General features: G+C 39.7%; 1 protein-coding gene across 1 annotated transcript; it reads left to right on the plus strand.

Moving 5' to 3' along the window:
* The first annotated feature begins 5,050 nt into the window (after positions 1–5,050).
* synpo2lb (synaptopodin 2-like b) lies at positions 5,051–20,695 on the plus strand. Its single transcript, XM_079801126.1, has 4 exons — positions 5,051–5,478; positions 9,627–9,778; positions 9,865–10,589; positions 16,326–20,695. The coding sequence occupies exons 1-4, from the start codon at positions 5,377–5,379 to the stop codon at positions 18,995–18,997; spliced, it is 3,651 nt and encodes a 1,216-aa protein (XP_079657252.1). The 5' UTR covers positions 5,051–5,376; the 3' UTR covers positions 18,998–20,695.
* The last annotated feature ends 2,248 nt before the right edge of the window (positions 20,696–22,943 follow it).

Raw genomic sequence — 22,943 nt, forward strand, 5'->3', positions numbered from 1 at the left:
TTTTCCTCACTTAAGACATTAGAATGAGCCCACCATCTTTTCCAAAATAAAAAATCAAGTCACATTCTAACACTTCATAGCCAGCTTACCCATTCTAATATTACAATACTTTTGCCAAACACACATTTCACACACTTCTCAGTTGTAATAATTTGGTTAGAGCATAGGCTACAATGTGCCCCCCCCCCATCTCTAATATTATTACATATAAAGTTGCATGAGCTTTCCTTGTTCTTCTTTTTCGAAAGGATAAGGCATACACCACACGTCCAAGTAGAAATGCCATGTAAAAATACCAACCAAATTTTGACTTAAATTCTTAGTTAAAGCTGCAGTCTGTAACTTTTTTTGGTTAAAAAGGATCCAAAATAAATTACGTAGCCTACAAAACCAACCAGTGTTCAAAACGATCTAATTACCTTAGCCCGATTCTCAACGTAAGCTTGTAATAATGTTTTATAATTTGAGTGGCACTGGTGGATTTCCGCGGGAAATTCGAGCATGTCTTTGCGTCATTACATCACGTCTGAATACATAAAGGAGGAGTCCGGCTAGTAATAATATAGCATGTGAGGATGTTGCAGGTGGCGGATCATTTATAGCCTTTTCTCACAGCAGCTGGAACAATTAAACGTATTTTGATAGCGGATTGTAATCCAGAAAGGTCAAAACGACAATCATCAGTGACAACTGGAGATTCACCCGTAGTCAAAAGCAAAAGATTATACTGTACGGAAATTGAAATCTACAGGTAACGGTAACGCTAATATGCTGTTAACATTAAGAATTTGAGAACAAAGTTTAACAATAATAAATATAGCTGCAAGCAGCAATACCGGGGCCAAGCGCAACAGAAGCAAACAAGGAAGCTTGCAGCAGACCAACTGAAAAAAATTAGTGAAGACATTTGAAGACAATTTTTAGCAAAAATGTTAAAACCCCACATTAAAACATTGAGTTGTATAGAGCCAATGTCATATTTTTTCTATTATAGCGCCACCAAGAGGTACAATCCTACAATTCTTTGTATGTGTCCTCGGAGTGAGCCCATACACGTGTGTGTCAATTTTGGTGAAAATATCTCATTTCGTTTTGGAGTTATAGACATTTATATGAAAAAACACCTAAAAAATGACTGACACCTGACTTTGATTGGATTTTACTACCCCTTACTATCAATATTTTACGGAGCCCCTAAAGGGACGTGGTGGTGGAAAAAAATTAGGATGGGAGGATATTTTTTTTCCAAATCGTTTGCGTTCCCTCGCAAAACTTTTGCGTTCCCCCGAGAAACTTTGCGTTCCCACGCAAAAGTTTTGCGTTCCCTCGCAAAGATATTTGCGTTCCCTCGCAAAAGTTTTGCGTTCCCTCGCAAAGATATTTGCGTTCCCACGCAAAACTTTGCGTTCCCTCGCAAAGATATTTGCGTTCCCTCGCAAAGATAGATGTCCCACGGGCCGTTTCAAACAGCTCAGTAGGCTACGTTAACAATATTGTATCCATTAATGGAGCGGTTAGAGTTATTTTGAACTTGGGCTTAAGTAGGCTATAAATAATACAGTCAGTGCTTCGGAGTTCAGTAGTTGGCAATGTATTCACAGATTTTAACTTCCCGGATCAATAACTCGTGAGCTAAAAACGTTCAAAACACAAATGACACCTTTAACGTAGACAACGAGCTGCAACATAATTTTCCTCAAAACGAGCCTTAATATATGAGAGACAAGTAAAAAGGGACCGTCTGCAAATTGCAAAACCCGAAAGGCGTTACTAAAAAATAGGCAATAACAATCAATGCTCTCCTACTACAATATACTAATACAGTAGGCTATACAGTGTAATGCCATCAAAATTAGTAAGCAATTATCATACAAAAGCTATGGAACTTGCAACTACTGTATTTTAGCTGGGTACCAACATCATTTGTGTAAAGAATAGGCCTATGGCTATGTGCTATTACTTTTATTATTTTTATGTGCTATTGCCAAACTAAGCGTTGTATAACCAGCAGGAGAGCGTGATGTGTGAACTGAATTTGGTGACAGTAGGCTACAGTACAGTGCATTTCAGTGAAGTTTGCTGAACATTTTTCCTAATAAAATAATCCTAACAATTATGCAAAAGCAAATTTTATCAAACTAAGTGTTTTTATCAAACTAAGTGACCATTGATGTGTAAACTGAATTTGGAGACACAGTGTGTAACATTGAAGTTATGACTTGTAGTAGGCTATACGCTTTTCGGGTTTTGCACTTTGCAGACAGTCCCTTCGGACTTGTCTCTCAGCCGCCTGCTCATATAGACCCAATTCATTTATATTATAAGGCTCGTTTTGAGGAAAAATAGGTTGCAGCTTGTTGTCTACGTTAAAGAGACATTGTGTTTTAACAACGTTTAGCTCACCGAACTCATTGAGCACTCGCCTAGGCTATAGCCTAAGTCCAAGTTCAAAATAACTCTAACCGCTCATTTAATGGATACAATATTGTTAACGTAGCCTACTGAACTGTTTGAAACGGCCCGTGGGACATCTATCTTTGCGAGGGAACGCAAATATCTTTGCGAGGGAACGCAAAGTTTTGCGTGGGAACGCAAATATCTTTGCGAGGGAACGCAAAACTTTTGCGAGGGAACGCAAATATCTTTGCGAGGGAACGCAAAGTTTCTCGGGGGAACGCAAAAGTTTTGCGAGGGAACGCAAACGATTTGGAAAAAAAATATCCTCCCATCCTATTTTTTTTCCACCACCACGTCCCTTTAGGGGCTCCGTAATATTTTGACATTTGGGTATTAATTTTTTGCTATCGACCTGTTTCCGAACTTCTGACGCTGGTTTCGTCTCGATCGGACTAGCGGTTTTGAAGATATCAGCTAACATTTTATAGGCGCTAAAATACCACGCTGCACAAACCATACGCCGAAACCTGGCAAGTCTGGTATCGTTGGACTCGGCAAGGATTCAGGAGACCAAAAAAGTTACTTGAAAATAAGTCAATCACACCCAAAGTTATAAGCATTTGAAAAAAAATGATCCACTAGGTGGCGCTGTTTCGAAACTTCTCAGGCTCCTTCAGGTTATCGTGCTGATGACCCATACCGAGTTTCATAACAATCCGTCCATGAGTTCATAAATTACAGCATTTTAGCACATAATTCAAAATGGCCGACAGCCAAAATGGCCGATATGGTAAAATTGGATATCAGACGACTCGCCATGCCGTCCTGAATCTAACGGGAAGAAAGGTTCAGAAGTTATAAGCAAAAATAGCCATTTTTCGTATCTCCGGACCAGTAGGTGGCGCTGCGCCAAAACGCTGCATGTTGCCTCAGGTCATGCTTGTGATGACATGTACCAAGGTTGGTCTGAATACGATAAAGCGTTGCGGTGATACAGCCTTAAGTGTGTTTTTGCAACAGCTTCGTAAAATTTGTTTGCGCGTTTTTCGGAAACGGTTTGAGAAATCAACTTGAATTCCATAACTTTTGTCAGCATGGTCTGAAGATGATCCGGTTAAATTTTTGTGAAAATTGAAGCAACGGCCTAGGAGGAGTTCAAAAAAGTAGGTTTTTCGGTTTCGGTTGCAATCGAACTGGCTTGAGCCAAGGAATCGAAGGAAAAAAGAACTTTGTTTCTAGCCCTTATGGTTCAAAATGTATTCGCATAAACAGGAGTCAAACTTCAGACAGGTGGTGGCGCTAGAGGGATTGTTTTAGAGACTCCAAAATTGTTGTGGTTTATGTTGGGCAAGTCCTCTAGCTGTGTGCCAAATTTCATAACTTTCCCGCAAACGTTTCTATCGGCTGCCATAGACTTCAGTGGTGGAATAATACGAAATCTAACGGTTTCAATATCTAACGGTTTCGGTGCTTGACCCCTAATAATAATAACGCTAACGATTTCAATAGGTGCCTTCACACCTTCTATGTTTGGCCCCTAATAATTTGCACGGTTTGATGTGATGTGTGTAAAGTATAGTATCCACTTTGACTGACAGCAAGCCGTACATACTCCTCAAAACATTAGATTCCTTCGCACTGAGGAGCCATGCCAATGCACAACCCACGTAAAGACGATTATTCCGCAAATAACTGCAATTGTAGGTTTCAACACAGAGATGGCTATAAAGAGGCAAAACTTACGTATCTTTAAAGACATCTGCAACTTTTTAAAGGTGGATGTTTTAGCTGAAAATCATCTTAAGGAATTGTATCAGGAATATGATACCCCTTTGTTCACCAGTAGAGAGGAACTATTGCCAAAGACTTTATTTGAGAGCTTTAAAGAGCAAGATCTTGCACATTTTAATACATTTGTCTGGAATTACAAGGAGAACCTGCTTGCCAATCAACTTTCAGGGCTAATGCACCTAAACATGAGTGGCATAATATAACACGTTAGATTTTCAAAGACAATCAATCTCATTTGGATCAAACATATTCCTTGTGTTTTCTTTTACAATCTGAGACTCAATACTCTGGTACATCTTGAATCCACAACATAGGATAACATGTGTTCCATTGATGAATACAAAGTAACGATGAACATATTTTACAAACCCAAAATAGAGGAAAGCAGCAGTTGCTACTATCCATATTCCTCCACAACGTTCCATTCCATCTTATTTTCCGTTAATTAAGCTATTGAAAACAGATAAAATAAAAACAACATATTAAAAAAACAAATCTATCCAATAAATGGCAAAAATTAAATGACCTAATAATACTGAGAATATTTAAATTATAAATGAAGCATAGCTGATTTTCATATAAACATCTTTGGTCAAGCAACTTTATATCTAGATCAAATGAACAAGTCCCTATAATTATTTAGCTGATGAATTCCCCTGAAATATCTAGCTTGCCAAACATTTATTTATAATGGCAAATGAGTATCATTAAGCTTAATTTAAATTTGCAATAGAGTCTTGTGGCATCCGACTCCCACAAATAACTCCTCTAACAGATCCCTTCACATTTTGAGAGCATTCGCAGATAAAGCTCAATGGGACTGCTGGGGTATTTATTTTTAGAGGGTCTATCAGCATCCTTTGGATGTGGCTGTGGATTGACAGGACAAGTGTGGTCAGCAGGATGAAGGAAGGAGGTCCTGGATCTAGACCACGCACCCCCACCGGCCGACCCAGCATTCCAATGAAGAGAGATAGAGCTGTTCTTGCTTCCTCACGCCCCTTTTGCTCTCCCCACACTTCACATGCTCATGGCCATGGGGTGTGTATCTGCGCTCAACTCTCAGGACTGACAGAAGCTCAGCAGGCAGTCTGGGCCACGGAGGAGGACTGAACATCCAGGGATGGGACGAGACTTTTGATAGAAACCAAGAAACGTTAAAAGAGACACAGAAACAACGTCAGAAAAATGGTAGCAGAGGAGGTAGTGGTGACCCTCTCAGGAGGTGCGCCGTGGGGTTTCCGATTACAAGGAGGGGCTGAGCACCAGAAACCCCTCCAAGTGGCAAAGGTAAGGGGACAGTTCGATAGGCCACCTGGTTAAGTTGAATCGTGTCTCATTTTAACGAGTGGTTTAATAAGCTGTTAATTTTTTTATTTAAATGAGCCTTTATATAAAATAAGTCCTGCATATAATTAAAAGTACTGCAAAAATCTAATTTGTAAAATCTAATTTTCACATTGAAAGATCTATTTTTATTAATATATTTATTTGTATATTAAAATGCTTATTTATTTTAATTGATTCATACATAAATTCAATTGATCAATCATTTAGGCCTGATCATATATTTTTTTAACTGTGCAGATGTTTTTTTCCACATGTCAATGAGGAATGTCTATAACGCGTAATAAGCCTACCAGAGTAAAGCTGAGGACATTTTCTGATGAATATATTCATGTGGGTTTGACACCATGATTATCATATATCATCTTGGTATGAATTTGACAAGAACTAACTTTTGGACGCCCTGCAAATGAAATACTCATTGCACAATTATGTTTCAAAACGTATTTTATCTGTTGATAAATGCTGTTCATGAGCTATTTGGCTGTGTGCTGTAAGCATTCCTGGTCCATAGATAAACCTGCTAGGCTTTACAGTGCATCTCTTCACTCTTATCTAATTGACAGCTTTTGTTTGGCTTCCTCTGGAATCCAGATCTTTCAGAGAAGCATTCTCACACAGTTCTCTATAAATGAGGATGTTATTTCAGGACTGAGTAGAATTACAGCCACAGTGTCTACTTATAAGCACAGTATGCCCCATTTGTTAAGTGACAACTGTGTGCAATGCATTTTCCCTGATCTAAGGGCTATTTTGGATTGGTGAGCGATGCCAGAGACGTCTACTCTACTCTTTCCATGTTCCGAGGGAAAAGATATCTGTCACAGAGCGATGGCCCTGACTTTTTTATTTAGAGAAACATATTTTTGCTTGGAAAAAAATGTCCGTCCAGCACCACGAGTTTCCCCTCGTCATTCATTTCAAGGTCACTTCTTCATCTTGTTTCCATTTGCGGTGTGGCCATTTTTCCATGACCCTCTCTACTTTTAATTGAGCTATTCTGATCCACCCGGATCTGTGATTGCTCCTTTTAATCCTGGCATCTAGAACGACCTCAGTGACATTTGCACAGCTAGCAAAATGCTCTGGCAATGTTTTGAAAATGACTGAAGACATACAGGGTGTCCTCATAACAACTTATAATGTAAATGCATTCATTCTTCCAATCCTTTGCTATCCGTTATGGTACATATTCACTTGATTTACTATTAAATTAGACAGTCCACTTCTCATAAATATGCACTCATTGAGTTTTAAGCCGAATCTACTGAGGCTGAGTGACAACTGACTCTTTACAATAGTTGAGCACTTTATTTAGGCTATGTGGGGAACACATGGTGAATTCATGACATGCCCTGGTTCAGGCCGCCAAGAGGCAACAGCTGCCCTGGCACCAGCTGCACATGTTGTTCCCCCAACTTGCATTCTCAGACCATTTGATCGGCAATAAAAAGAAGGTGAACAGGCCCTGCTTTCATCTATTGTCTTCCAATTACACATTTGTGTATACCAGTTTTCACGGAAAAGCAAAATTAACATTGGGCTTGTAGTTGGTCTTCACAGCATTGCGCATTTATTTTTGTCCACAACTTGCGGATACAAAAAGCTATTTTAAAATTAGACATTATCTAAGACTAATAGATGGTCTGAGCTGTTAATTCCTATAGGCCTTTGTAGGGGAAAATACATATTTGATTTAGGTTGGTGAAAATATAACCCCTCGACTCAACAATACAGTTGGTTTGTAAAGTGCCTTTGGAAGCAAGAGAAGAGACAGGAATGTGACGGCCTTTAGCTTGGTACACGTTGATGAGGTGAGTGTTAGAAAAGCGCTCTTATATTTGACAGATGACCTCTGGAAGGCCCTACACTCAAGGAGATGGTATTTGAAGATGGGCTATCAGCCATAAACCACTCTCTTTAAACATAGGCTACTGTAGCTTCATCCCTCTAATCTGCCAATACAAAACTCATTGGATGAAACTAATCTTTGGTTTGACAGTGAAATTATTTGATTCATAGTTGGTTTTCAGTTGATTCTAAAATGATAATTCGGAAGTGAATGATTCTATAAGATTTAATACACAATTTGATAACATTTTGGAAGCCTACAGTATTTTTTTGTTGTCGAATTCTTTAGCGATAGGCTACTTATGTGCAGTAGTTTATGCAAAAGAGGAAAAACCAAAAGTAACTTGAACAGAAACATATTATCAAATAGATTTGTTCAGTGATACATTTTGTGAGTCCCGTACATAAGTAGTTCAGTATTTTGTCTGACTTTATTCTTGAAGTGATTCATTCAACCGATTCTTAAAAAGCAAAAAAAACTAAAAAACAATAGCGTTCTGATAGGCCTATATTATTCAATTTCCTCCATTTTGTCAAAAGCTTTATCAAGTTGTCAAGTTCAGTAAATGTAAATAACAAAGAAGTCGACGATTTGCATTCATGGACTCGAAAGACTTGTTAAAAAAGTCATTAATGATCAAAATATCTTTAGTGTTCGCGATCATCAGAAAGCTTTTCGAGAAAAAGAGTTCAGTCAGAACAAAAGATCTTAAGAACGATTTTAAGGATCCTTGGCACATGAAGGATGATGTCACCATTAATTCGCACAAGTAATAATTTATTTATACATAGCCTACTTAAGAGCAAAAAAGTCAATAAAAACGATTAATTTCAAATCGATTGTTTATCCACACAAAATATTCACAATTTAATAGTCATATTTGAAAACCGATGCACTATTGAATAGGCAGGATTTACAATTACAGTAATATCTTAATAAATAAAGAATGGCTAGAAGTTTATGTGCTTTATATAGTGGGAGACCGGATATGATTGTAAAACATAGGTCGAGTTGTAACAATTCCACCAATCAGGGATAAGCTAGGAGTCCTATGATCATTTCAGTTTTTACTCATGTCCTCCGAGATCATATGGTGGTCAAGGCTGGAAATATGCACATGCAGATTTTATCATAACTTATATTTTAATTTGTAGTTTCTCAGACAAAATGTGAGGCATTTTTAACCTGCTAAATTTCAAACCATTATGCTAATATGGCTAGCTAACACTGGCTGACAGGGGTGGGGTGGGTTATAACACATCTTTAAAAAGTGTTACAACAATCCCTGTACATACAACTAAGAAAAGTTTCTGTTTAATAATTTTACAATATGCCTAGACAGTGGAAACGGAAGACAGATATAGGTGTGCCTGCCATTGTAAAAAAAAAAAAAAGGAAGATGATGTTTCAAAGAAGGGCAGGTCAATCAGATCAGTTGTGAATAAAATGTTAATAGCCAGTGGTGAGGATTCCGAGACGTCAGACAAAGAAAACTTTTGTGTTGTCTGTAATTTGACAACTCAAAGTCAAAGGAAGTGCGAGTGAATCGTGCCTTATATGCAGTTTTGGGGCCCACCAAGCCTGCACTCCAGAGTTAACTACATTCATTTGTCACCATTGTGACTCTGATTCTCTCTGAGAATATTCACACACTGACACACAAGCTAACACACACATTGAGTGTTTTTGTTAGACCTACATGTTCTTTACACAGGCACAATAGAGTCGAGTGTTCATTAAGCAAAATACCATTAAGAAAGTTTTTTCTAGTAGACAAATTCTCACACACATGCACACAGTCCTGAGTCAAACAGTGGATTTGAGCTATGGTCAGTCACAGAAAGACTGTACTTTTGGATTGTTTCAATAAAGCATATTGCATGGTATGACCACTGTTTTTGCTTCTTTTGTCTAATTTACAACAACTTACCCCATCATGTGTTACATCCTACTCGGCAGTGGCGTAGATTGTAACAAAGGCACACCATGTAGCCTTTTTGACATTAACTTATAGGGGCGATGATATTCGTGCAGAGGTTTGAATGGCTGTGTGTTTTGTATAAACAAATGTGGGTACTTTTTATAAAAGTTTGAGCACTCTAGATAAAAAATTCAGTGAGTTACAGACGCTGAAGCAAAAAGTGTCACAACCATGCCTGCTCTCCCCCTACATTATTTATCTCTCCGAAACTCATGAACAGAAACTTTGTGCTGACTCTGTCTCCCCCTGCTGTTAAAGGTGAGGAAGCGCAGTAAGGCCTGCAGGGCTGGGCTCAGAGAGACTGATGAGCTGGTGTCAATCAATGACGTGTCCTGTGGAACACTATCTCATGCTGAAGCTATGAATCTGATTGATAGTGGCAGAGGAACCCTCCATCTGCGAATCAAAAGGTCAGTCTGGGATATCATTATCATGAGGAGTTGAGGGTCATGCTATTAAATTTATATTCAAAATAATCACTTTGCTTTCCATTCAGGGCCCCAGCTGGGTATCAGTCAGTGGTGCTTCTGGGTCGGGCCCCCTCTCCCCGTATTGATAAGGAGTACCGGGCAGCCTTGAGAGCCCTGTCCCCTCCACTTACCTCTAAACCGCCCAGTGTCAACCGAGCATCACTCATGTCCCCCACCGGCGGCCTCGAGTGGCTTACGTCCCCTCCAGACAGTGAGGCTTACTACGGCGAGGCAGACAGCGACGCAGATGTGGCGGCACAAGAAAGGCAGCGCAGGCAGAAACGACGAAGCCCCAGTAGCTCTCCTGCCAAGGGCCCTGGCCAAGCCTCACCCCAAGAGGAGGAGACTTCGGAAATGAGTGGCTATGAGAGCGCTCAGGACATCTGCATGTACCCTCAAACACAGAGCTGGCCTGTATCTGATCTAGACGGATCAGGGACTCAGCAACTGCACGTAATGCCTGGGGTGGCACGCAGAGAGGTGGTCTACCAGCCCTTGCAGTCTGAATGGTCGCACCATCAGGCTGAAAATTCCTCTGAGAATTCAGACCAAAGTCCATCAGGAGCTGCTGAAGTGGACAGCGGCTTCCAGGAGCCCCCCGGTGTCCCACCTCCACTTGTTTCTCCAGAGCGGGCAAGAGAGGCTCTCATGCTTGCATCTCACAGACAGATGGTTCCCATGGTCGGTCCGGTGGACAACCCAGTGGATGAAGAACTCACTGTCACGTACATGGACAAGGCCAAGCAAGCTAGTAAGTACCAATCATCCTTTTTAAATAGCACATACACTACCGTTCAAAGATGTTTTTGAATTATGCTCACCAAGGCTGCATTTATTTAATCAGAAATACAGTACATTTTAAAATAACTGTTTTATGGTTTGTAATATATTTTCATTTAATGTATTCCTGTCATGACAAAGCTGAATTTTTCATTGTCACATGATTCTTTAGAAATCAGTTTAATATTATGATTTTGGTGCTTAAGAAACATTTCTTATTATCAGAGTGTTACTTTTTCAACATATCAATGAGTAGAAAGTTCAAAAGAATATTTCATAACATTATAAATGCCTTTACTGTCACGTTTGATCAATTAAATGCATCCTTGCTGAGTAAAAGTGTTCATTTCTTTTGGAACCCCATTTTTTCAAACTATTGAACAGTTTGAATATCTTAATTTAGTACACCATGCCATTTACTCAAAGAAAACAACTCTTTGACTGAACTTAAGTTACTTGTGGACTTTCTTTTAACGAACACCTTGTGTAGTGGAAACATAATGGAATTGAATAAATCCAGTAAAATTCATAATTCAATGTCAGACTAACTCTTGCAGTTGACTGCTAACCAGCATCATAATACACATTAGCATTCTTGAAGTAATATTTTCTTTGACCTACAACAAGAGAATGATTCATGTTCTGTCTAATTTCAATTATGTAAATTGAGCAGGCAGTAAAAAATTATTTATGAGTAAATACACTGTATATAAGGATGAGCTCAGCATTTCTGAACCTAGTATCTCTTTCTTTTCATTACCTCAAACATTATTTCTGTACTGTGTTAAATTTAACCTCTGGAAAATTCACTAGAGAGTCAATCTCCCATGTCAAGAAGGAGTGTGAATCTGGACCTGGTGCAATGGTATTTGATCAAATTAAGCCAGAATTCACTTTATTACATTTTGATGTGAGTTCCATACTGTTTATTGAAAAATATTTTGTGCAAGATTATCCTTAATGTGGACAATTAATTTTCGGGAGAATGGGACAAGTTTTTAAGTAATTGATAGAGAGAGCATGTTTGAAGAAGATGAAATAATCTCTGGATTTGCAATACTTTGTTAGTCTGACAAGCCAGACCCACATCAAGATGTTGGGTCTGGAAACTCACCATTGACAGGGCTCAATCCGAGGGGCTGGATAAACGGTTGTCTTTCAAATTCCCTCTGCACGTAATTGGATAGCGCCATGAGTGCCTCAACCAACCAGAGCAAAGAAGGTGAAGCCGAGCTAACATTAGTTGATAGACTTTTGCCGTATCCGGTAGGCAAAACTTTGAACATATCTTCTTTTCCTAAGAATGACTTAAGTGCCGTTCTTTGTTCTTTTCTCAAAGAAAAGCTTAACTCCAAGTCTTCCAGTGTCGCGGCCAAAGCCGATTCAAAAGACCGCTGTTCGTCAGCTTCTTTGTTTACGAGTAGCACGCAGAACCTCCGCAACTCTGCCGTCATTGGCCTGACCAGAGTTTGGTTTTTCCAGCTCTCAGGTCTACCGAGAGTTGCTAGACTACACTCGCGGCAAAGTAAATTTTCTGCCGCTAGGGTGCGTCTAGATTTCTAGGCTAATACTTTGTAAGACTGAGTTGAGAATGTGAGTTTGCAGTCTGAGTTGAACTGAGCACGACCTGAGTAGTTTGATTCACAATGACACAAATGACTCTTATGAGACCTTTCTTTTAATGAATCTATCAAAACAAATCCATTTTTTTCAATCCAAATCCGAGTTTTCATTACTTTCAGTTATGTTTGTCTCAAAATTAAGTGTGTTTTGTGTTCTTGAGGTTTGCGAAATTATAATCAACTTAAAGGGATAGTTCACCCAAAAATTAACATTCTGTCATTATTTACTCACCCTCAAGTTGTTCCAAACCTGTATGAAATTCTTTCTTTTGCTGAACACAAAAGAAGATATTTTGAAAAAGGTCGGTAACCAAAACAGTAACTCATCAACCATTTATTTGTATTATTATTCTTCAAAATATCTTCCTTTGTGTTCAGCAGAAGAAAGAAATTCATACAGGTTTGGAACAACATGAGGGTGAGTAAATGGTGGCAGAATTTTCATTTTTGGGTGAACTATCCCTTTAATAACAGAATATGGCTCAGTGGGAAATAATCATGTGTTTGTGATGTGGAATTAGTAATTGAGCTCATACAAATGTCGGAGTTCCTCATGTCCCACTGCTGAGGGTTTAACAGGGCAGGGGAAGGGGGCTGGACTCAAATAAGCAAGAGTCTATATTTGTCCCTTGACTCAGGCCTATAATACAAGAAGGCATGTCCAGTTGCTGTCCAGTGTCAGTGATATTTCATTCTCCTTTTAAACGGTTCCGTCTGTGCTAATAATGTGATTTTAAGAGCCAAGAATGATCTGGACTTTTTAAACAAAATATCCTACATATTTAGTTTATTTTTACTTTTTAACAATATTCTTAAAGTATTAAGGACTTTAAGTTAATGAATGGGTATCAACCAATATTTTACAGCATATAAATTAGTATGGTTCATTCGGGCCATAGATTTGCACGGATTGATAAAAGTTAAAGGGCTAAATCAATGGTGCTCAACCTTTTTGATTCCAAGGCGATATTTAAAGATCATTCTTTCTATTATGTTTAATTCTGATCATGTTCATATGACTACATTTAAATAATTGTATGACCTTTTGGGGAGTCTCTGGAAGCTTGTCAATGCCCCATTGTGGGTTCTGTACCCTGGTTGACAACTACTGGACTGGTTCAGTAGCTGTTTCTTGTATTTTCTTTCCTTTTTTATTTAGGTTTGGTCATATCTATATACTGAAGCCAATTGCATCAGTATCATATGACTTGAGTCACTATTCAGTGATTTAGAAGCTCATCTTTCTCAAAGGTTACAAATCTGACCTAAAATATGAGATACATACACAGGTGCCAATGTGATGTAGTTAATGATGTGATGAGGATTATGAGTCTGTTTTTCACATTTCTTCTTATAGTAAGATAAACACATATTGGAAACTTCATTGGAGTCAAACAATATATCTTGTGTCTGTACCTAATGGGGTGCTAACTCCCCACTCTAAAGCCTTTGGGAATAATTTCTCCTCAGCTAATGGCACCCAGCCGACAGTCTGAAGGTCACTTTGTTTTCCAAGACTGATGGGACATTTTAAGGATTGTGTAAATAAACATGTTTTGGTGTTTAATTCTGAATGTCCATTGAGAATTCTGAACTCAGAATATCCAGAACTCTTGTTTGTGAATTCTCTTGTGTGTATGTCTCGGAGGCTAGAGACATTAGTGCAGTGAGGATAAGGGTCCATGACAGCTGCTCTTCTCTGTCACTGTTAGTGGTGAAATTACAAAATAAGCCAGGGCATTCAGACAGCCTTGGTAAGAAGATGAAGCGTGCACACCTGTTATTGTGACAGCATGGTGGGAGGTCGAAAGAGCATGGTATAAAATATTGTGGATAAGAAATATCTCTCAGAATAGATAGTGAACAAAGATTAAATAGCATTTGTGGAGGAATTATTTCAGTGTACTGAAAGTGACACTGTAGTTACTGTAGTATGACATATTACAGAAAATGATAGTTCAATGCTGTTCAATGGTGATTAAAAAGGTTGACATTTTATCTTTACATTTTACAATTGGTCAAATGTTGCCTCAACACTTGAAGACTTAGTTCACCCAAAAATGAAAATTCTGTCATTGATTACTCACCCTCCTGTCGTTTCAAACCCGTGAGACTTTCATTTATCTTCTGAACACAAATGAAGATCTTTATGATGAAAATGATGAAAGAGATTTCTGTCTCCATTGGCAGCTATGCACGTGAAACTTTGATGCTTCAAAAAGTTCATAATGAGACCCTAAAACTAATCCATATTTGAGAGGTTTAGTCCAAAATGCTCTGAAGAGACACGATCGCTTTTAATGAAAGCTCAAGCATGTTCGCTTGATGTGCGAGAACCAATGAGGTTAATTCTCGTGTGTGTTACGCAGCGCGTTTGAGCTTCCGCAAGATGTTTGTTCTTGTGTGTCAAGCAGATTCGGTTGAGCTTCTGTTTAGGTTCGCTGGTCAATGTTTACATGTAAATAAAAGCCTAAATTCAATCTGTTCATCATATAAATCGATTGAGTCTCTTCAGAAAAATTGGAATAAACCTCTCGATTCATATGGATTAGTTTTATGATCTCTTTATGAATTCCTTATGAAGTTTCAGTTGGTAGCTGTCAATGGAGAGTACAGAAAGCTCTCAGATTTCATCAAAAAAGTGTTCTAAAGATGAACGAAAGTCTTACAGGTTTGGAACGACATGAGGGTGAGTAATTAATTCATTTTTGGGTGAACTAACCCTTTGAAAGTCTCAAACAGTCATTGATTTGGTATGGTTAAGTCATTGTGGTATGGTTGGAGATGTCAGCATGACCCCACATGACGCTCAGCTTAAGCTGGCCTATCCAGAAAGAGATAGAGGTGTGCCCAAACAGGTGGGAAGTGTCCGTTAGCTCTGTTCACCGACTAAAATAGCTTGAATGACATAATGGGGTTTCTCTGGGCCTGTGAGGGGGTCTTGTGGTTAGACAAAAGGTCTTTAAAAGGCCTGACCTCAGGCTACGGTCTGGTTGATTTTGCACCAATGTGGGCAGAGCACCCAAGTATTGCTGGCTGTGCTCCACTGGTGTGTTTGTGTGTGTCCTGCCAGCAAGGCTGGCTTAAGAACATAGTTTTTACATTGAACAACATGAGGAGCTTCACATCGCCTGGAGAGGTTGAACACGAAGGACACATCTATGCAGGTAAAGACCTGAGGGCTTCTGTAGAGCTATTGAAAGATGGAGCTTGTTTTCTGTTTAAACGATCCAACATTGGGGATAAAATGATCACTAATGATAGAAAGCACAGGTATTATTTACAATGTCTTGGATTTACTGAGAACAGTATTGAATTTTGTGTTTTTGTCAAGTTTGTTTGACTTGTATTAATGTATTGATTGATTTATTGAAATCTGAATTGCTTAAATAAGCCAAGATATGTCAGCCATTTCTCATTCAGCATAATTTTGTCAAATTTTTTGATACTAGCATGTATGATTTTTTGCTGAATGGTAATTTGTAATGTCTAGATACTCAGGAGTCTGTTCAGATAATTACTGTATAATTGAAAGCACATGTATGTCTTTATTTGGACCTTATAAATTTGAATATTTTGAATTTAATATGGCATAATTTGATCCAATATTGAAGATGTTTTGAGGCCATCCATATTAGAAAGAGAATATCTTAAAAGACTCAAAAAAGACTGTCCCATAGACATATCAGATTACTTTACCCTGTCTTTTAATATAGATCCCGGATCTCCAGGGGTTACTTGCTCAAGCTGTTAGAATGTGATGGGCTATTTGTAGAGAAGGATGAGCTCAGTCATTTACCATGATAATTTTGGTGCCAGACATTTCAGCATCTAACCCACTGCATTATAGTGTCTATTATCAGAGCTATTCTCACTAAACTGTAATACAATTTATTACAATGGCAGCTTGATTTATTAAAGTTGTGGCTTTATGTTTGATGTTGCCATTCATCACCAAAGGTACTGTTATATATACCAGACAAGGCATGCTAACAGACCTGTGAAGCCATGTTACAAGACGTTTCATTCCTTTATGCAGACTGGTATTTCATGCTGATTGATATACACTATCTTTCTCTCCTTAGAGCTACACAGAGGTGAGAGTTTACAAGATAAGCAGGTGAAGGAGGCCCGATTCAAGTGCCGCACCATTGCTTCACTCTTGACAGATGCTCCTAACCCTCATTCTAAAGGTGTGCTTATGTTCAAAAAGCGACGGCAGCGCGCCAAGAAGTATACTCTCACATGCTTTGGCAGTGTAGACGGAGAAAGCTACAGTAACACAGAGGGAGAAACCGAGGACGAAAGCCTATTTCCTGGGAGCGAATCTGAGCTTGATGAGGATGGTTTTTCTGCTGCACCAGACCCTACCTGGGATAGTGGTTACCTGGACATTCTAGACAAGAGAACTTCAGCGTTTATTGTGTCTGACAGAGATGCAGAGATCAGCCCGGGTCTAAACGCCACTTCAGGAAAAGGAGCCCAGCTTTTTGAACAACAGAGGAAAAGATCAGAAGAACATATGTCAAACCTGGTTACACCCACTGCCTTCTGCATGCCACAGCATCAGGGAGACACTACCCTAACATATACCCCAGTTACTCCAGTCACACCCCTAACCTCTCATAGTACCAGTATGTTGAATGGGGAACCTTTGGTGGTGAGCAGGACAAGTGTTGTGTTGTCATCTCCAGTCCAGACGCCCATGCCATCCATGGCAGGAGTATTACCAGAGCAAGCAGACTCATCGGCTGCCAACTCAGTGCACAACAGAACTGCCAGGCCCTTTGCCCCTGGCTGTGTGAGCCACAGAGCAGCAACTGCTCCAGTAGTCTTCAGGCCCAGCTCTGCCAAAAAGGCTGGATCACAGGCTCAAGCTGTGTCTGTTGCAAATATGCCAGCTCTCTTCTCCCCTGCTGGCTCAGAGGGGAAGAAAGCCATCTCTACAACATCACTGTATATCCCTGCCAGACCAGCTACCTACAATGGTCCTTCCTCTGTGCTCTCTCCATCCTCAATCATGTCAGGTCCATTTTCTCCTCCCCCTTCAAACGCTCCACTCTACTCCCCAACTTATTCCAGTACCTCTGCCCCTTTTTCTCCAACATCTCCTCATGTAACATCTCTGAGTTCCCCTTCTGGTATAGCTCAGCCTTACTCTCCACCCCAAACACAGGCAATGCCGCCTTACTCTCCACCCCAAACACAGGCAATGCCGCCTTACTCTCCACCCCAAACACAGGCAATGCCACTCAGTCCTCCGTACCACAAGGTTTCTGCTCAATATCAGCCACCTATGCCTGTTCATGTGCCAGCACAGCCTTTCTCTACCCCGTTCACAAATGCCCCAGGTATTCCCAATGCCCCTCCCCCAGCCCATGCCTATGCTCCTGTAACACCAAATGTGCAATCTTCCCCAGCCCACAAAGTCTCCTTCAACCCATACATCTCTGTGTCATCCACTACTCCAGAAACACCAAATGCACCAGTTGCCCAGCAGTATCCTCTCTTCACCAACTCCACTGATGGGATGACTTCTCAAGAGCATCAGATCTCAGTCCCTGTCGGACGCACTGGCATCCTGCAGGAGGCTCGTCGTCGTGGCACCAAGAAACCAATGTTCAATCCTCAAGAGGAGAAGAAGGCTCCAACTTACAACCCTGAACTACTGTCTCTAGTGCAGAATTTTGATGACAGGTCCCGTCCTGGTGTAGAGGCTGGATTTGAGTCTGGCCCTGAGGAGGATTTCCTCAACCTAGGTGCAGAGGCTTGCAACTTCATGCAGGCACAGAGATACAAGATGCCACCACCAGTGGCTCCTAAACCAGCTCATTCAGCTCCTGAGATGCCCCAGATGCAAGGTAAAGGTGCAGAGCTGTTTGCACGCAGACAAAGTCGCATGGACCGATATGTGGTGGACAAGCATCCCAAATCTCCAGCACAGCCTCGTGATCCTTCACCCACACCCTCCCTCCCAGGTCATTGGAAATACTCTCCAAACATCCGAGCCCCACCACCCATTAACTATAATCCACTGCTGTCACCCTCTTGCCCTCCAGTAGCCCAGCGTGGTACAAAGGCTAATGATGCAACTAAAGTTGGGGTTAAAACAGTGCCTGGCCAGCACAAACAGGGTATAAAGGCTCTAGACTTTATGAGCAGGCAGCCATACCAGCTCAACTCCTCTTTGTTCAGTTATGGAGGTGGAGTCCCTCAAAACACTGCCGCTTATCAGCAGCAGAATGGTATTGGCATGACAGGTAATTTCCTTAACCCACCGAAGCAGGTCCCTGTTAAATCAAACCGTGTGTATGAAATAAAACGTTTCTCCACGCCTACTCCCATGTCTGCACCCACATCCCTGACCCCTACTGTAATCGCCCCTCGCTCTGCCACAACTCTCGGTGAGCCAATGTGGCGCAGTGATGTCACTTCCCCACCTCCCATTACTCCAAGACCACCATTCTCGCCCCCTCCTCCTGCCCCGACAGCAGCCCTGCCTGCTCTCCCCAGAATATCTACAGCCCCCATGCCCAATTCAGTGCCCATCCCACAACCCACTGCTGGGCAAGCCTACACCCCATTCCAGGCAGCCAAGCAGTTTAAGAGCGCCCCTGAGCTGGGTCCCCTGTCTTCTGCAGTGCGATCCTCAGGGTCCGGGAGTAGCCAAAACCTACGGGTACCCAGACCCCGCTTCAGTACATCAAGCATGGGTCTGCAACCAAACGTGTGGAGGCCTGGCTCCATACTTTACTGAGAATTCACTGTGACACTAATTATCACCCTGGGCAAGAGCATTTGAGTGCTTGAGCTCTGTTCTGCTAAATTAATCGTTCAACTTCAGTAATATGACAAAAAAACAAAACAAAAAAAACATCAGTCAGAGATGCATTTTTTTGCATGTTCACAATTGTAGTATTTCAGTCACTCAACACAAGTACAGGATTATTTTATAATAGAGTATGCAGCAACATAGTACTGTATTATTCAGTTTCTTCAATGTTGCTCATTTATTTTACACCAAATTAACGTTTAACCCACAGAAAGAATTGCACAGACACTATTTGTGAGAGTAAAATAGAATTATGGCACTAATGTCTAATAATGATCAGCTTTGACGTTATGTACAAGGGGCCACAATGATGGAATGAAGAAGGGTAAGTAAACTATATATGACAAAATCCTATTGTGACAGAAGATGATGGACGACAAAATCCTTGAAGATTGGTGTACAAGTGTTATAGAATGTTCTAAGACATGTATTTGCTCGAGTTGTATCAGAGTCTTAGTGACAGAGATGAAAGAAATGTACAAAGAATGTGACGGGCTTGCAATGAAAAAGAAAATCCTCAAGTGGAGAGATGGTACAAATCACCCCATTGCTCTTGCTCTTGAATTGCTATCTCATCTGGCCTCTGCCATGCCCTTTACTTCTGATGTTATCTCATCCTTTATCTGTCTAAACATCTCTTGAGGTTGGACTGCAGGCCTGTGTTTGTCTAGAGCATTGCACACAGCCTTTGCTTCTTGTTTGATGAGGATCAGTATGAATGCTTGATGCATGTGCTCATTTTATCCTCATAATGCTGCGTTGGCCACGGCTTTGACTGAGCATTTACAAAAGCATGTGAACTCCACTGTGGGGAATTGCGCTGGGGCTTTTTCATATGACAGCTGGAAAAAAATATACACTAGATGATAAATTCTGAAAGTGCTGCTTTATCTTTATGACATATTATGCGAATGTGACATCTGACCACTTTCCCTGGTGCTTGCTCTTGTTGTGAATGATGCTTTTGCCAAACAGGTATGACATCCATTTCAATCACTTGTGTGAGCTGTTTAACAGCATTTGTGAAATTGTACATGCCAAGTTGAACTTTGCTTGCTTCGCTTTTTATCAGAAAAGACCCAATGGCCTTGGTGAAATGGAACAACATGGAATGGTGGGTACCATTTCTCTGCTAAGGTTAAGAAGGTGGATTGGATGTAAAGCTATTGTCCCTTGTGTCATTTAAGTAAGGTCACGACAGAATGGAGGTATGCAAATAGGAGGTATGAAGCAAGAAATTTAAAAGCTAGAATAGAGAGGAAGCTGTCTTTTTTTATTTTCTGGGCCATTAGATAAAGTTATACACTAAAATATACATTTTCTTAAGTGTATACTGTCATACTGTATACATGCTTCTACACAAAAATTTGTAAAGCTTTAATTTAGTTAATGTATTATTCTTGTGTTGAATATTATAAAAACATAACATTGTAATTATATTCATTCAATTACACTTAGTGCTTTGGGTAATTTTATGAGGTTTATGGTGGAATTATGTACAATGTAAAATGTGAGAAAATGGAAAGTTTGACAGGCTTCTTGGATTCTAGGACTGGGAATACGAGAACGACTTTGTAATGTCTGAGTTAATATAGAGTAATGAAAATAAATGTAGAAATGTAAGTGCTGTATGTTGTTGTTTTTTTTCTTCTATTTTCTCTGATGTTGTGTTGATTCCATAGCTCTCAAGTAGATTAACCTACAGATCTAAATATAACTATCATCATATAATGGTCATGCCAACTGTTTTAGAGTGCATAAATCCACATAAAATGTTTTTAATTTGATGGAATCTTACAACCGGATTGTTATGCTGAAAGGCATTAAAGGATATGCAGTTATCATAACACCCCCTAAGCGGCGCTGTTGTGCAATATTAAAACTCCGTTCACTCACTCTACTGAATACAAGGCAGCGATACAGATTCAAAACACTTTCCATGGAGTGCACGCACATTTCCATTTCATGTAGACATTTATTTAAAACATGGTTATATAACCTATACATGTTTTATGTCAAATTAATCATATATGCCATTATTCGAGAAGTAGCGAACTCTAAAGTTGCACTCTAGTTCTACTGTTGTGGACAACCGTACACAGTTAATTAAGCTTTGGCTCGGTAATCTTACCTCCACTCATAAGCTGAACTGCCTTCTGACCCCTCTGGTCTATACCCCACGATCATATGTCACAAGATATCAGGTGCTAACTTTAGCCACATGTCTGTGTTTCTGTCATGAGCCACATTCTTTCACCCTTCAGACGCCCCTGCTGGTGATGGCCAGTAGCTACTTCAGGTGCTTCTCCTGAGGCCAACTACATACATCCTGTTATGGTGTGGTTATAATAAGGAAAACACATGAAGATGCATTTCTTGATCCTGAAGTTGTGATGTGTTGCACGTATGTTGAGCAGCACAGCAAGTAAGTTCTGTTGGCATGTTCTTCTTTGAAAGAGGTGCACTGACTGATTTTCTGTTTGACATTGAGAAGACTCAGTGTGAAAGACTGACTGGAACTCTCACTGCGTGCCTTATGAAAGTTTACTGTCCAGACTTTAAACTGGTGAAGTGCAAACCGTAAATAATCTTGACTCCTCTTCAGGAGCAATATGTCTTCATTATGGAGGTCTGTCAAATACTGCTTCTCAAAGTGAGAACTATACGAAAAAGACTTCTCAGAAAAATATCAACAATACCACCTGATTAATATGTAGAATAATAGGGTTCGACCATTTTCCCATTAAAATAAAACAAACTGTAATTGTTTTACACGCACTGATTAAGATGATACTTGAATGGATAGAGACACAATATACACAATAAAATATTACAATGAATATAGGCTACAAAATTGGTAAAGTAAGTAGTGGGGGTGTAACAATATATCGTGTCACAATAAATCACAATACAAAAATGCAACAATACGTATCATGGTGGATAGTAACACATGTAGCCTATTGTGAATAGTTCACCCAAAATGAAAATTACTGTGAGGAAAAAATTTAGTGTTAGTGTCAGTACTACATTAAACTACTATAATGTTGAATATGTACAGTATAATGTATAATATTGCAATGGGGGGAATATTTGTGGATCCTAATGCCAAATGTCTTATGTTACCAGTAAAAAGTGGCCTACATTATTTTAAATATAATTTAAAAATAGTGTGCGCTTATTCGTCTAAATAATTCTGTATTTTCAGCTTCAGAATCATGAATATTTTCTTGAATACTTCAGAATATTTTTATTTTCGTGTTTCACCATTGTCCTGTGTATTGGGTTACCAGCACCAAGTCCACCTATTAATTTCCACGGCCAATGTAATATCAAATTTAGCATTTTAATCGAGTACATTTTTTGTTAACATTTACCATATGTCTGTATCGCAATAATATCGTATCGTGAGTTCAGTATCGTAATATGTATCGAATCATGACTTGAGGGTATCATAACACCCCTATTGATTAGTGTAAAAAAAATACTGCAACGTTACTGAAATATTGTAATCGGAACTTGAAAAATAGCAAATGCACAAACTTTGAATGTAGAACTTTTGAGTTTAGTTAAATTTAAAAAATCAAAGCTAGATGTAATTAAATTACACAAATATGTTTAAAAATATTAGACACTAAGTGGTTGTCCAGTGCATGCTGCTCTGATCCCACACATTCAATATTCAGCTCAATAATAGTAATACACAGAAAGTTTCAAACATACACTGTAAGAAACACAGAGGGTAAGTGACCAAGGTAAGCGACTGAAAAAGAAGTGGGACATAATCTTTTTACAGGTCCTCCCTGAAAACATCTTGCTCTATATTTAGACCTAAAAGTATCTGCAAGAAAAGTATCTCCCCACCATCAGCCCT

Source organism: Gobio gobio (genome assembly GCF_949357685.1).
Source record: "Gobio gobio genome assembly, chromosome: 20".
Classification (NCBI taxonomy): domain Eukaryota; kingdom Metazoa; phylum Chordata; class Actinopteri; order Cypriniformes; family Gobionidae; genus Gobio; species Gobio gobio.

What these genes read in the sequence shown, in the direction of transcription:
- synpo2lb (XM_079801126.1), top strand. Translation starts at nt 5,377, where the DNA reads ATGGTAGCAGAGGAGGTAGTGGTGACCCTCTCAGGAGGTGCGCCGTGG. An exon ending in AACCCCTCCAAGTGGCAAAG is followed by an intron (nt 5,479 to 9,626) that starts GTAAGGGGACAG and finishes CTGCTGTTAAAG; the next exon opens with GTGAGGAAGCGCAGTAAGGC. An exon ending in GGACAAGGCCAAGCAAGCTA is followed by an intron (nt 10,590 to 16,325) that starts GTAAGTACCAAT and finishes TTCTCTCCTTAG; the next exon opens with AGCTACACAGAGGTGAGAGT.